Source organism: Scatophagus argus, chromosome 11 (genome assembly GCF_020382885.2).
Source record: "Scatophagus argus isolate fScaArg1 chromosome 11, fScaArg1.pri, whole genome shotgun sequence".
Classification (NCBI taxonomy): Eukaryota; Metazoa; Chordata; class Actinopteri; family Scatophagidae; genus Scatophagus; species Scatophagus argus.
Genome location: NC_058503.1, coordinates 11,437,683 through 11,453,988, shown reverse-complemented (window position 1 = coordinate 11,453,988; position 16,306 = coordinate 11,437,683). Strand labels below are relative to the sequence as shown.

Here is a 16,306-nt window from a genome sequence, read left to right as displayed (position 1 = left end):
TGACAGGATTCCTTCACTAAATCTTGGTTTAAATATATGCTTTGTGCTTAATTAAACTGGGCATTTAAAAAAACCTAGCATTATCATGGGAAACAAGTTAATATAAATTAAGACTGTAATAGTCTTAATTTAAAAGTACAATAAGTTAAAAATACAATACAGTAAGGCACCGCACATTTCATGGAAGGTCATGTTACTGCATCTGATGGAGCAAAACAACAGCAAATTTGAATTGGATTTTTATTTTTTCTGTAATCAGTTGACAACTTTCAATAAATCCAACAGCATTGTCCTGAATTAGCAAATATGTATACTGGACTATCAACTGTCAGCAAAGTCACCCAAAATGAACTGTACATTTTGAGTGATTGCTATCCAGTGTTTACTTTGAAACTTTAACACACCACAGAGCCAAACTTTACACCCTCTATTACATAATACTGTTCTTTTGGGTTATAAAAATAGTTCAATAGAATATATGCCTACTTGTGCTAAGAAACGACTCCTGGTGACAACACTGCTTTATTGCCATACATACACACATACATATACACACACACACACACACACACACAGAGACACAAAATGGGAGGGGGGGGGGGGTGGGGGTGGAGAAAATATAAACTGGTGTGATTGCAACATCATATTGTACCCTTTTTCAGTACCGTATTTTAAAAACCAAAATAAATCCCCCCCCCCAAAAAAAGTGCAACACATAAAAAGATAAACAGTCATACCAGACCATGTAAAAAGGTGCAAGTTGAATTCAATCTGTTTCAGTTTGGGATGGAGGGCTTGCATGACACATTTCACATGAGAAGTATGAATGGAGAACTGAGTAATTTCACAAAAGAGCGGAAAACACATAGGGAAACAGTGAAAACTGAAATTGTTTTTTGACTTAGCTAACCGGTTCCAACCTAAATTTGACTTTTACTCCTTAAAGTGTACCAAGCAGAAAAGAAAACAAAATATTTGGAGAGAAATGGGGAGGAAATGTTCTGTTTAAATCATAAAATTAAAATGAGTAAAAAGAATACTTTGACATTTTGGGAAATATGCTTATTGTGGGGAATTAGCTAATGCAGCTAATCTTTAGAAAAAGTCAATACCACTCTCAAGTCTAAAGGAACTATGAAACTAATGTTAGCAACCGGTTCGATTAGCTCAACAACAAGGACTAGAAATGAGGAAAGAGAAAACAAACCACCTACACTACTTTGTACAGACAGAATGACATAGCAGGCAAAGCCAGGCCAGCTGCTTCCTCTTAGCGTAGTCGTTGCACTAAGTAAATGTCACTAAGCTAACAGGATGTCAGACATCATATTTCCCAAAATGTTGAACTACACTGAAAAATGCCGATCTCTTTAACTTGCCCTGTTTATTGTGTACCTTGTATTGTCCACTGGCTACAATAATACATGATCTGACTCCAGAAGATTTAGTCAGAACTCCTCTTGTCTGAGAAGCAAAGCAAGTTCAGTTGTTCAAGCACGCATTATTCTGGCAAGGAATGAAAGGTGCATTTTTGATCTCTTATCTTTGTCTTAAAGTATTGCTGCATAACGAAATGTTGGGGGGGGGGGGGGTGGGGGGTTAATCACAACAAAAACATTTGATATAAAATTTTAAAGCTGATACTATTCCTTCCATTCATCACAAATGTTCTAAGGCTGATTCAACTCTGTCCAGGACTCAACATTCCTCCAGTCCCGTTGCAGTGTGCTACAACACATACTGCACAGGCCAACCAGTAGGCTTTATACTGTTATACTATCCTGCACATTCCTTTAAAACTACAGTCAAAAGCAGTAGCAGTGCCGCTGGTCTCTGAACACCTCTGGCTGAATGTCAATATATACATCAGAGAGCAGTGTCGTCTACTATGTGAGAAGTCTATGTCTATATGCATTTACTTTACAACTGAAAAACCTCTCACAAGTTTCAATAGAATATACAGTCAGGGAAATATTACACTGCATGACCAACTCCAGAGTCCAAGCTGTGAGACTTCAGGTGGACATTTTTTTTTGTCCCAGGTCGTATACCTGCAAAATACCGTATGTCTCGTGCTACTGTTTTATGGCTACTTTGTTTATAGTCAAAGGCATTTATACTTGAAGTGCAATTAAAGCTGCAGGCACACTGAGGAGATAGATGGTACCACTGCAGCTCCTAGGAAGACTAAAAGAGTCTGCTGATATATAAACTAGATGATGGCACTGCCTTGTTAATGGAATGAATGGACTTAACCTCAGTTTATCTAACCAATCAAAAACACAGGGGGAAAAGAGACAAAGTCCTAAAACCAGCGAAACTCGAGATTTTGTGGAATTGGGGCTGGCAACAAAGCATCCAGTGTTTAAAACAGGTGGGGGCTTTAGTAATCCAGCCTTTTTTATGTTCTCTAACGTTATGACAGCCACAGCATAGAGTGTGAAACCAAAAAGTTAAAAGAGAATTAAGAAATACATGATAAATCAATAGTAAAACATGATAGAGGGCAGCCATTTTCATTCACCGGATGAATACTTAAAATATTTCACAACTGGAGAAATCAAAGAGGCCTATACAAAAAGAACAAGTAAAAAGGCAAGGCAATCTCATGTATGGCCATTTCAGTCTCTCAAAATATTTACCCTACAACCATTATCTACAGTTTGCATTTGGCCATTTGTACACAGTGGTTCCATTACAAACGCTCCATCACTTTTTCATGAATCTGTAGAAATCAGCTTATTTACATGTCTGTACAACCACCCTATAAAGTTCTTTCCATCTCCCAGAGGACCCAATTCACTTAAAGCAAGATACCTGAGTTTTCAATAGAAGGCTTCAACCCACTTGTCACTCTTCACCACACATTTCACAGCAGGATATCTTGCACAGCCACACATGCATGCACACAATTAATTAGGCAAGGTACTTTCTTTAAAAGGATGCAGAGTTTAGACCTTTGTGAAAAAGCCACAAACTCACCAAAACTCACAGAGTCCTTACAGAAAGATAGCTAACTCCACCCTTAAAAAAAGAACAGTGGTGAAGGAGGTATTGAGAGGGGACATCTTACAGCAGGTGGCAGTCATGGTGGCAGTTGAGTGGCTGTGTTAGCGTATAAACAGACATTAAGTAGGCCAGGATTTGCTTCAGGCAAATGAGTGATGGGAGACCTTCCTGGGAGACTTCATCCCGGCTGTGGAGGTCAGAGGAAAAGATCTGACTGCTGCCACCAGGGTGGAAAATTAGAGCAGAGCTAGATGCGACACCTCTCACTGAGTGGATGCTGCATGTGGCACAGAAAACCTGACAAACATCAGAAAAAAAAAAATCAATATTTATCTTCTGAACAGAGTTAGAACAAATTAAATGTCACAATCATGACTGTAATGCTCATCACATACAAGCAAACTGTTGGATGCATCAAAAATTGATAGCCACTCAACAACGCCTATATCTAGGCTATTACTGGGTCAAACACAATATGCTTAAAGCCCATGCTGTCTAATTAGGAGAGTTTACCTCCTGTACAGCAGCACAAAAGACTCACTTGTATCAGTTTAAGCTGTGTTATAAGCTAAATGTGCAACATCAGTGTACTAGCATCTTAATTAATGTAAAATTAGCGTGTTGCCAACTTGTTTTTAAAGGTACACTGCCATAGCATGAAATGATGGTCGAGGTCAAAGTCTGACACGCAGTCAGTTCTACACTGAAAGTTTGGAATAGACGTACCACATTTTTAGCCACTCTAGCGACTCAAAGGATGGCATAAAATTTTTCCCAGGCCTCTGTGGTCAGTCAGCTTCAGTGGTAGTTTCTGTTGGGTACGTTGCCCCTAGTTTAACGCTGTCTGCATTTTTTATTGTGGACCAAAGGGTCCTAATGATGGACCAACAGATGTCAGCACCATTACTCAATGCCCTTAAAGATCCCATTAGATGGGCCTTGAACTTTCTGTAAAGTACTGCAACTTTGGTGATGACCTCATGGTCAGCAACCAGTTTCATCACAGAAAATACTGTACATCACACGTGTGATAAGCAAATTTATGGGACTTTTACACAAAGAACATTTAAGAAAATAATAACATGTGATGTGAAATCTCATTACCTCTGAAGTCTCTGCACTAGTTCAGCTACCAAGGAGTCACAGATCCCAGGGTGTGTTCCTTCTGCCAGGAAAATGGCCTCCCGCAGCTCCTCTGCAGCCTCTGGCTTGCCATTGCTCGTCTCGCCCTTTTCTTTCAACTGTAACAATGACAGCTTTTAGATAACAACAGAATATTAATGTCCTAAATATTTTATTAACAGAGTATTTTCTGACAATATAAATGCACCCAAACCAGGGCTGGAAATTAGCGCATGATACCAGCCAAATTTGCACAGCAGCAGGTGAATTTGCTCAACGGACCAGCCACGGTGACGGGTAAATAAAAGCAGGGAACAGAGCAGTTTGTGAAAGCACCATAGACTGTACAGAACTTAACGTCGATCAAATCGTGTATCTACTTGTTTCACTCGGCTATGGGGACCTATATGCTCAGTCATCAAATGAAAAAGGAAAACATATAAATTCATATTTCAAGTGAATTTGTTTAGGGAGTGAAAGTGAAAGTGAGAGAGAGAGAGAGAGAGAGAGAATGTCAGTATTTTGCATTTGAGTTTAAAAATTTACCTTATGAAATAAATTAGCCTTTTGACTGGATATTGTAGCTCTTGTATTCCCCCTCCCACACACACAACAGTCACACAATGCCACGGTTAAAACAAGAAAGTGCCTGATAAAAAAAACTAAGTGGCTGGTAGTTTTTCAAAACCATCAGCCACAGTGGCAGGCAGACAAAAAATTTCCAGCGCTGATCCGACCATACAATATTCTATAATTTTGTGTGATCGGCACTGATGCTTGGTTAGGTAATGCCTTTACCTCGGTAAACAATGGAGAAAAGATTGTAGACAAGCTTTGTGACAAAGGCCTCTTTGGACTCTCCTGCACCTGGAAAGATAGAGGATGATTGACACATATCAAGGTTGCTCAACAGGAATGACAGATTTTCAACAGGAAAAAAAAAGTGTTGCTTGACTCTTTCCTTTCATGTCGTGCACCTGTAAAATTTTTTTTGTTTTTGTTTGTTCAGAAGCAGCCAACCGTCAGCAGCAGCTCTGAGGAGAGCTAAGAGGACAAACCGCATTTGTATTTATCATTCATCAACCTTATTACCAAGCCCACCATAGCAAGTGAGGCGATTCTGCTGCTCACAGACAAAGTGGGAGCTGAACAAGCAATGTTGATACACTTGATGACTTAAAACTTCACTGAAGTATAAACTGAAAACAACGCATGACTGTTTAATTTCTGTCGAGCAACACTCATCGAATGTGTTAAGTGACCTACCATAAATCATTCTCAAGCTGCAGTGGTATCATTCTTAAGACTTCACTAACAACTCAACTACTCACTCATTACTTTTTTCCTTCTACGGTGGCCAATGGCCTCACCTGTGTCCTTTCCAGCTCGGCAGGCTGTGCTGCCCCATTCTGAACCTTTTTTAGGTCTTTCTCCCTGATGGTGTTGAAGATCCAGTCATCATTAGCAGCATCGTCTCCTCCAGACGCCTGGCCATCTGGCTCGCTTCAGTGACACCAGAAAATTATCAGTGGACTTAAAGAGACGCTAGCTTTTGCATCAGCAGCCAGAAAACTGAACATGGTGCAGACAACTTACCCATCTGAATCATCAGAGCTGGATTCATCTCGAGACTGCTCTGATTTCCACCTCTTGTATCTGTCAATCAGCTCCGTCAAATACGATGTCTTTTTGGAATGCCGTACAATATACTTGTGTTTTAACAGCTCTTTGGCAGTTGGCCTCTAAGGAAAATACATAAGCCAAACTTAAGAGTGAGTATTCAAAGAATAGCTTCTTTCTTCAGGTACTGTGCACTATTATTATTAGTAAGAGTTTAAAGAGTCCTTTAAACTTACAAAGCTAGGCTCCTTATTTAAACAGGCTTCAACAAATTCTTTCAGTGGTTTGCTGTAGCTTCCTTCCAGAGTTGGTGGATTGTTCTTTGGGATGAGGAATAAGACCTTCATAGGATGAAGTTCAGAGTGGGGAGGCTCTCCTCTCGCCAGTTCTATTGCTGTTATTCCTAATGACCAGATGTCTGCCTATAAAGACAATGAGACAAACAAGATCCTCTCATTAAAGGAGAAGCAGTTCACACGCCTCTCCACAAATACACACAGGTACAATGCAGTGTGAAATGGCACAGCTGACTTCAGCGGCATGGGTGTATCTGAGGAAGCTCTGCAAAGTGAAGACTGTGACATTGTGGTTGTGTTGCCAAACCACACTGGTTCACTTTATGGTTGTACCAAAAATAAGCATATATGAACTGATGTCATTTCTGGTCTAGGCCAGTCTTAAAAAGTGCTTAAAAACGCTTGCCAAAAACAAGCATACATGATGGACATGGTTTTTCTTTTTGCACTTTTTTCTTATGTTCTTCATCCCCATTTAATTTATATACTTCCACTATATTGACACAGTGTGGTCATGTTTCACATGGCTGTGATAATAGGTTTTGCTTGGGGATCAATAATACCCCTTTCATATATTAAACACATGTATTGCATAAGTCTACTGCCTGACTACCAGACTGTGCTACCTATTCAGATGAATTATCGTCACTTGTCCATATTTAACACAAGCTTTATGTCAAACTGTGCTTTATTATATGCATTTTACTCATTCTCTGCCGTGGAAATGTTGGAATGGTTGCTGTAGGCATTGTATTAATAGTGTGAAGACTATTTCTACAGGGATGGATATGATAAGAAGCTGTAACAGACTTCAAGCAGCCCTAATTTACCATCTCAATAATGACATATTTGTCATTTCTTCAGTCAAAATTGGGGAAGTGATCCTTATTATACAGCCCGTCCTTACTTTGTCAGATCTATTTATGTTTTCTGTCACTGTATGCAGAAACTCCAGTCTACAGCTGTAGTTGGATGCACTTAACTGTTACACCACAGAATTCGTTTTGGCTTCACATCTCTCTCTTTCCTTCTCACTCTCACACACCTGCCCACATCTGTTCACTTCCTGTTTTGATTCCTCTTTTACCACAGGAAGCTGGTAAAAAAGATCTTTTATACATCGAGAACATTAAATTTTTACCCCTAGCAGATGCATCCCATCACCAAAAAAGGTTTGACACACGTCACTGTATTGGTCTGAATAGTATACTGTATAATGCTAATAATGACTGTCATTTTGAGGCCACTGCCAAAAATCTTTACAGCCTTTCTTTGTCTCACCCAACAATAAGACATAAGACATTTGTCTTCATGACGTCACTGACTCCTCTCCATTTCTCAGTCAATGAGCCTGATAAAAAACTCACTACTTCAGATGCTACCCACTACACTACCCAGCTGAGTATAGTAAAGTGTACTTACTGTATTGACACAAAAGTGGCACAAAAGGCTGACCTTATACATTTTTACATTTAAAACATATGAACATTAGAAATTTATTCTTGTCAATTAAAGCAATTTTACCCAAAAACTAGATTTATTTGAGATTCTGTGGTGTGACACAAAGCTGTTTTCAAACGCTAGACTCAACTGTGACAAAAACAAAAGTTGGGACAGTTCTGACCTTTGAATCATAAGCAGATTGCTTTATGACTTCGGGTGCCATCCAGAAAGGAGTACCAACAAATGTGTTCCTTTTTATCTGTGTGTCTGTCAGCTGGCCCGCCACTCCGAAGTCTGCCAGCTTCACGTCGCCTTGTTCTGACAGCAACACGTTGGCAGCTGAAAGTAACAAAGATGAGATCCATCAAATATCGTTCTTAAAACATTCAGCCTTTAAAATAAAAGCAGAGACGACGATAATCAACTGAGATGACTTGCTTATTATAGGACGGAAAAAACAGTTATAGGAAGTTCCTATTTGCACTGAGGTCCGTACTAAGGAGCAGCATTTGTGGTTATTGGCGTAACATCTGGGTAAACCCTGGGTTTTTCAGGACCCACTGTCTGGGTAATTTATGCTGCTTTTTGGAAAATATGTGACTCTGCTACAGGTACGATCTGCTGTACTTGTGACCAGTCATATACTGCAAGCGCTGCATCTTTTATGCGAACATGCTCATGGCTATATGGAGAAAACCTAAGTTGACTTATCAAGTTGATAACCACCTTCATGTGACCAGCTTAGCAAAGCTGCAGTTGTCAGGCCAAATGAAACGAACAAAAAACATCCTGGGCATGTTGAGCTTGCTTCGGAGGACAGGCCTCAGCTCTCTCCACAGAAACACAAGCCTGCTTTAGTACTGTAAACGTCAACAAATCCTCTCTCAGGCATCATTGTTTTAACACAAAGACAATACAGATTACAGATCTGAAAAGAATTTACATTCCAATGTGAAATGTGACAGATTTAAGTGATTGGTTGATTACAAACGATGACTGAAAAGAAATAAAAATCCCAGGTGTTCAAAGTGGTGGAATTTACTTTTACTGAAAACATTTCCACTACAGCTGGTGAACACTGATGCCAATACACATTAAAGCTTCACTTCAGTGTTACACAGTGTTAACATGTTGTCAAGATGAAACCATTTACAAGAGGAAACAACATGTACCCGTCTCACCTTTGATATCTCTGTGGATTTTCTTTTCAGAGTGCAGATACTCGAGCCCTTTCAGGATCTCTCTCAGAACTGTAGCAATCTGTGTTTCATCCAGGGCACCTGGTTCCAACTAGAAGAATTCATTAGAGGATACAGGTGACTTTGGGCTTCATGCTGAACAACGGCACAGATTTAACACAGTTCCTCACATCAGAGAACTGTCATAAGAAGCTACAAATCAAAATGCTCATTTATTTTATTTTGATACACACTTACCAAATCTAGGGCTGATCCTCCGCCCAGATATTCCATAATAATCCATAATTTCGTACCCTGAAAACAGATCAGCAATTCAATCAAATAGTCCTCAAGACTGCAGTAATTATTACAGACATGTTCCTACTCACTTTATCCAATTTCAGAAAAAAAAATAAATAAAAAAAATAAGCACACTGTTAACTCTGGACATGTGATGCATACACAGTCAACCCTGATACATGCGCTGCCAGCTGTCACATGCTCAGGCTCTCTTCCAACTTATTTGTACAAGGTTTTAGGACTGCCACAGAGTGAGCTAAACCGCTGAATTGGTTTTACCTTTCATGTTGAACAACAGCTTTCCTTCTGTATATTTTTTAAGTAAGCCTAGCCTTGTTATGTCCACTCCTGTAGTTGTTTCATCCAGCATCTCAGCTGTTTGATCCTGCTGTGCGCAGAAAAGTTGGGTAACGCTTGTTTCCAGAACAAGCACAATCTTTTTAAAAGAATAAATGAAGCATCACTGTAAAGGTAGTTTAGCAAGGCAACCACAGTGGCACTACCACCCCAGACTTGTCAACGTGTCATGTCAGTTTGTGTGTTGTGACTAAGATATCAGTTCATGTACTCAGATACTATCTGCTGCCGTCCACACAGATGCCACTGTCACCCACACTCACCAACCAGCACAGCACCCACCTGTGAGCTCTATTTCTTTAAGCTTCCCTTAGCAAGTAACCTCTCCTTATTCTCAGTTGTTTGATTATTTCAATTATTGTTACACAGAGTGTAACACAATACAAAACAGATTCTACACTAACATTTACCCTTTGGAGTGTGTATAACTGAAAATTTATGATAAAGAAAAACAAGACAGGAGTTTCTGCTTTTGGTCTCAATATTAAATCAAGGCACTTTATCACTTTGGTGCAGAAGTCCTAAACATGCCAAGCACTCCTGCCCACGGTAGAGCAGTGGTTAGAGCTTAAAGTTTGACACTTAACCCTCTTGTGCACCCTGTTTTATAATTTCCATTATTCTTCTTTTTGGGCGATAATCACATGCTAATTTTGGGAACTTCAGTTCCCATACTGCTTTGGGGGATGTAAAGATGGAGCATAATGTTTGCCTTGTATTCAGCAAGGCATGCTGTGAGCTACAACTTGAGCCTCCTCATTTTTAGCCTGTATTTCTGTACATTGTGTCAAATCAACTACAAGAGTATGCTGAAATAGTCGTTAGCAGTTTCTGTTTGCATTTGACCCATAGATGTACAGACAACTATCACTGGGCTACTTTGATCCTGGAAAAAAAAAAACCTGTTAAGTTTTGAGGGTGTCAGGGACGCCCTTTTATCAAAGATAAGTCTATTTTAAGATTTATGAATATGGTCTATTTGTGGTGGACAGCAATATAATGTACCTAAAAATATGTCGGTCCTGTCTGTGTATTTAGATCTGCCTGAGCTACGATGAGAATGATCACAATTTATGGAATAAAGTGCAGAAATTGGATGGTAAGGGTTCCTTAATTGCCTCCATGAGCTTTGTGTTACAGCTGCTGCAACTGCTTGATATGTAGCATGTTGTTGGTATGCAGGCAGACAATAAATATGTTCCAGTTGTTTTCAGAACACCAGCATGCACCTGTCCCTTTTACAGTATCTTATACTTATAGCTACCTTAGTGTAAACAGTCCTTTGATGGCAGACAAGATCTCAGGTAGTACCACTCTTTTAAGGTTTCATATGTTTCACATGCTGTTGGGAGGTCCTATCTGTTAGAAATTCTGTGGCACATGCATTGATGCATTTTCTGTTTTCCAGCAGCTTGTTTGGAATAAATGAAAGTGCCATTAGCATGATCAATTGCTGCCACCACTGCCAGCACTACTGACCAGACAAGAAAAACTAAATCAAATTAAATCAACAGAAAAAAAACTCCCAGTATTGATGACATTCATCGATCGTTCTTAATCCCTAGTAAAGTCAGTGTGTTAAAAAAAGATGGTGCCAAAGTGTACAACTTAATAACTTAACAATAGCACTTTCAAGTTAACACACATGTAAATACGAACATACACACAGCACAAATACCATGCTTACATAAAACACACAAATAAGCCTTAATTCTCTCCTTTAGTCAGCAGCATGACTTGAGCTAATGGAGCTCCACTTCCCTCATTACTGCTGTTAAGTACCATAGTAAATGCTGTGAGAGGCACTCTAAGCACCATCACATGTAACATGCCTGAAAATCTACTATAGTTACAAAATATGGTTTGCAACTAAGCGATGCTGTCAATACAGCCATTACAGCTGACCAAAACACGGCAGATATTGGCTTTTGTTCTTGATGTCTTGGGTTGTAAAGAGAACAGGCTGTTTTTTTGGCTATGCACTTTAACACAGTGATATGTTAAAGAGCTGACATTCAACTCTAAGACTGTTTAAGTTCACATCAGATGAATATCACAGGATCTGTTTCTAGAATTGTCCGTTGCGGTGCGCTTATACAAGGGACCCCCCACACCACATTTAACCAGTATGCATATGGACACCCTGATACTGAAGCTGAAAAGTCAGCATGTTGATGTCATAGTCATTGTTTAATTTAAAATCAAATCTGCTGGAGTACACAGCAAAAAGAACAAAACACATGTCAATATCCAAATGCTTGATTTCACTGTTCAAAATCCACAAGCTATTACTCCTGTGATGCTGGGCAGTCTGTGCAATATTATACAGGCAGAACTTGTTTCATTGCCCACATGCATTATTTATAGACCTACAGTGCTTGCGAGAACATACTACTGATGTGTGCATTACGTTGCGCATGGACAATTGGAAACTGACTAATAGAATAATATCTTTATTGAGGTTAAAGCTTACCTTCAGATAGGATCCAAAATACTTGGTGATAAAGGGACTGTCACACTGGCTGAGAACCGTGATTTCCTGTTGAATGTCTTCAATGTCATCCTCTGCTTCCTCCAGATCAATAATTTTAATGGCCACAACTTTCTGAGTGCGATTGTCAATGCCTTTAAAAACTTCACCAAAAGAGCCTTTCCCTATCCTCTCCAGCTTCGTAAAAAGCTCCTCTGGATCTGCTCTGAAATTCTGTGTGACAGAGAGATGGATGAAGAGAGAGGGAACAGAGTGCATTTTCAGTAACATACAACCACAGACACAAGAGACGCTACATTTTAGTGTACATTTAACATAAAGGAGGTTAAATTACAGGTATGCAAGCTGTCATAACACAGGCCCACAGCTCAACACACAAGCAACCTAACATTTCTTTTAAATTAATATTAACAATATTAAATCAAAATGTGTTCTTTTTAAGTCTGGGACACATAGTCACATACAGCAAATATGGAGCTGATAAACAAATTTTTACCTTGTGATTTTGAGTCATAATAATTTAAAACATGCTTTGGATTTTTAAAGTTTTGCAACATCCGTCTCACCATTTGGACTGCAAGTAACAAATGTTTTTTTTTCATGATCAGGCAATAGTTTTCAGCTCAATCATGTTATCTACAAAATGTCAGAAAATTGCCCACAGTGGCATCTAAAAATGTCTTGTTGGGTCCCGCCAGTTGTCCAAAACCCAGCAATATTCAGTTTATTTTCATATTAGACAACAATATGCAGCATATTGTCATCAATTCTATGTGAGCTAAAATATGCTTGACAATTGAGTAGACCAGCACCTGGCCTTCCCCTCTATGTTCTGCAGCTATTCAACATCACAAAACAGTGTCACACAGTCATACCTGAGGTTCGATGACCTCCAACACAAACTCTGAACAGAAACTGAAGGGCTACACCCTGATTATTGACTGAACTAAATGACCAATTTCCTTCCAGAGCACCAGGGAATAATGGTCTTTAAGTTGACTGGTTCAATTTCCCTTCACGCAGAGCAATCATTAGCCTAAACTTCCTGAGTAGTGTTAGCATTGTTATAACATTCATGACAAAAAGAGTACAAAAACAGGTTTATACTGAAAATTTTGCACCTTCATTAAAGCATTAAACTGTATATGATGAAGGAAATCTGAAAAATTAAAACGCAACAAAGTTTTAATAATAAAGACCTAATGCAATTAAGCCCCATGCTTAATTTACGAGGTGACCTAGCCCTAGATGATGATCTTCAGCTCACACAGCATATTGCTTTAGTCCCCCCGGAGAACAGTTTCCTGTAAAAGTGCTAATGCATGATGGTCAAACTATATGGAGGTGGAGATGAGCAGCTGCACTCTGAAAAACTGTCAAAGAGCTGCTGAATTTGATAGCAAAAGGAGTTTACAACAAAGAGAGTGGTGTGGAATAAAGCAGCGTAGAAACAACAGAACCAAAATACTATCATAACACTAGTGTGGTCAGTCATCCAGGTGAAAATTTTAATGTCGAGCCTGACTCCTCTAAAAACAATGGGAAAAACAACAAGGGCGCTGCGACCACAGACTACACATGATGGGAATGTACTTGCCATATCCACAGTCAGCAGGTTTGCTGCGACAACTAAAGCTGCCTGAAGCTCGCTCTAAAAGCATGTGTTTGATGCTTTCCCATCTGCACCACACAACTGTGTAGTCTAGTGTCATTTCCGCACCACACCCTCAGGGCTCAAGGCTCACTGCAGGACTTCAAACTTCTAATACTTTCCTGCATAGTGACCTGTGATCTCAGGTAGTTAGTTTCTTTCCCCCTCTAGACCTTTGTCTGTGCATATAAAATATTCATAATTTAAGACAAAGAGCAGTATTGTGCACAATCAATGCAATAATCATGCATGCCTTGGTTATGTCACCCAAGGAGGTTGTCATTCTTACCTGGACTGTTGGGTGGCATACCTTTCCTCAAGTCTTCAAAAACGACACATAACCAGCAGCGAGGGGTTGATTTAACTCAAACAATAATGTAAACTGAACATAAGACTATTAAGGTAAGTATTATTCAGCCTACTATGCTGTTGGTGGCGCCATGATAATGCAATAACATTACAATGAGAAAAGTTCTGACAATTGTCAAAACTAGATCTGAAACATCAATTAAACAATAAGTTTGTGAGTAACTATTTTCTTGTGATACTAAACTGAGTGTTTTAAAGATTTCTAAGTGCTGTGGGCAAAAACTAGCAATTTGATGTCATATGTGCTAAAACAACTGCATGAGTGATTAGTGGATATACAGATTATTAAATGACATAAGTAATGAATCTTTTAATTCATTAAGCATGTGAAGATTTCTTGAGCATTGGCCAAATTAAATTAATAATTCAGAGACATCACAGCAACGGTATTCTGGATTGGCTTCAATTCGATTGGGGATTTTTCTCCGTTATCAGACATTTCATAGACTTATAGAATTGCCAGACTAATCAATAATGATGACAATTATTCTATTAAACTCCAAAGGACAAATGGACTTAGGACATTACATGCCACTAACTGAGAGACATAAAACATAGGTAAAAACTGCAGGTAGATCCTTGGTTCACAGAAATAATTAGAGCTGAAATGATAGTTGATCACAGAAACTTGGACAAATATTCAGATGTTTCTCATTTTTCCCAGTCTAAATGCAAACCATCTGATGTGTGAACGTGAGAATTTGCTGATTTTCCTTGTCCTACTTCACAATAAACTGAACTACTTTCTGGTGATTTTTAGTGATAGACAGTTTTAGCCTACAGTTTACACCGTTTATCAATTGGAAGCGAGCACAATCAGAATAAAGAACCTACATATGATCTGACAAATAGTCATTCATTCTTAGACTTGACAACAACAAACACAACAGCCGTCTTGCCGATAAATGTCGGACTTTGGAAAATAACAGGTGCATTTATCATTAGAGAGCACCAGTGATAGCGTTTAAGTGATACAGTGTTCTTGCAGATAAAGTTATTTACAGCCATCTGCTCAAACTTCCTAGCTGAAGGTTAGAGGAAACGTGAAGTAAAATGTCGGCTGACTCTGATCCAAATAAACGTTTCTCTGAAAGTTAGCTCATCGATAACACATCTTATTTACCTGAATACCCGGCAGTCCACTCTGAATAGGGGAATGAGCCATGGCGTCAAATCAGTAAAGATGACGCCTTTCCTCCTCTTTTCTGCTGTCCTAGGCGTAACGTTAGTTTGCCGAACGACTCCTGGTTTCGCTTACCTCGTCCGTGCTGCAGACCCTGGGAGGGTGTTTTAATGATTCAGACGGGGAAGTTGCTTGATATTTTTAAACAAAATACGCTTGACTTATCGACTTGCACTTCGATCTGTCTGCCAGCTTTCTCCTCACTCGCCTTCCGCAGTTAGCGAACGTTAGCTAGGCTAGCTACTTTAGCAGCTAGTTAACAAACAGCTGAATAATTATAACTCTATAGACCAATGTGGTCTCTCGGCACGAGCTTGACAGCCTCCCGATGACAATTTAGTGGTCTGATTTAAAACAGTCGCACAGGGTAAATAAATGCACACTATTATATAGTTGTATCTCTTCTTGTTCTATTCTCTCATCACTTTTCCCTGTCGTCCAGCGCCATCTTGGTTAATGTCATTCTCATTTTTCCGGAGGACCAATCAGAATGAAGAAGAGTAGACCGTGCATATGGCGTCAGTCGTAAATAGAGTGCGTCACAGAGGAGTAAAAAAAGTGCACACAGGTGGCAGTTTCTCACATTTGTGTGTAGTTTGACGTAGGCCTATAAATAAGGCTGAATTACAAACTCGGCAAAGCAGGACTCGCATGCCTACATTAGAACAGTTTTGGTGTTGAACTTATTGTTTCTTTCTTAATACAGGATTGATCCTTTCCCTTACCATATTATCAGTCCGAATTAGACGAATCAAGTGGATATCTTCAACAGTTATTCAACATTTCCTTGCAGAGCTGCAGCAGATGCAATGATAAAAGACTGAATTTAACAGTAAAGACTGTAATCAAGGAACATACTCACTCATTTTGCTGAAGCCTTACATTAAATTCAGTGAAACCTGAACAGAAAAATGATTTTGTACCCCTTTACTCACACTGGAATTAGCTTCAGGAATGGATGTACGGACAGGAGGAATGCTTATAGTGACCAAAAGCAGTTTTAGCATGTACAGTCCATCTATGCACTGTGATATAGATCAACCAATAGGCAAAAAGATGACACCATGACACATTTTAAATGACAGCGCCTTTATTTACACAATGAAACAGAGTTGTAATACAAAAATAGAATAAATATAAGAATGAAGATTTCTTTAATTAATTCAATTTTAAAATAATCAATATGGGAAAAATAAATGAAAACACACATAAATATCAGAATTAAACCAAAAGTAAATGAATAAGGATTATTCACTTCATACATAAATATAGGTTTATGTCACATTT

General features: G+C 39.1%; 1 protein-coding gene across 2 annotated transcripts; it reads right to left on the bottom strand.

The window, feature by feature from the left end:
• Positions 1–222: 222 nt before the first annotated feature.
• stk24a (serine/threonine kinase 24a (STE20 homolog, yeast)) lies at positions 223–15,506 on the bottom strand. 2 transcript variants are annotated; one of them, XM_046404813.1, is made up of 11 exons: positions 14,960–15,506; positions 11,799–12,029; positions 8,927–8,983; positions 8,672–8,780; positions 7,672–7,829; positions 5,988–6,173; positions 5,728–5,873; positions 5,502–5,634; positions 4,930–4,998; positions 4,114–4,265; positions 223–3,306 (listed from the first exon to the last, which is right to left on the bottom strand). In XM_046404813.1, the coding sequence occupies exons 1-11, from the start codon at positions 14,999–15,001 to the stop codon at positions 3,273–3,275; spliced, it is 1,317 nt and encodes a 438-aa protein (XP_046260769.1). In that variant the 5' UTR covers positions 15,002–15,506; the 3' UTR covers positions 223–3,272. The 2 variants fall into 2 exon arrangements, with proteins under 2 accessions (XP_046260769.1, XP_046260771.1); XM_046404815.1 differs by having other exon boundaries at positions 4,114–4,250; positions 14,960–15,505.
• Positions 15,507–16,306: the final 800 nt, after the last annotated feature.

Excerpts from the sequence above, each read along its gene's own strand:
- stk24a (XM_046404813.1), bottom strand. The coding sequence starts at position 15,001 with ATGGCTCATTCCCCTATTCAGAGTGGACTGCCGGGTATTCAG. Across the intron at positions 5,874-5,987 it reads TAAATAAGGAGCCTAGCTTT|AGGCCAACTGCCAAAGAGCT; the intron begins GTAAGTTTAAAG and ends TATTTTCCTTAG. Across the intron at positions 5,635-5,727 it reads AGCTCTGATGATTCAGATGG|CGAGCCAGATGGCCAGGCGT; the intron begins GTAAGTTGTCTG and ends GTGTCACTGAAG.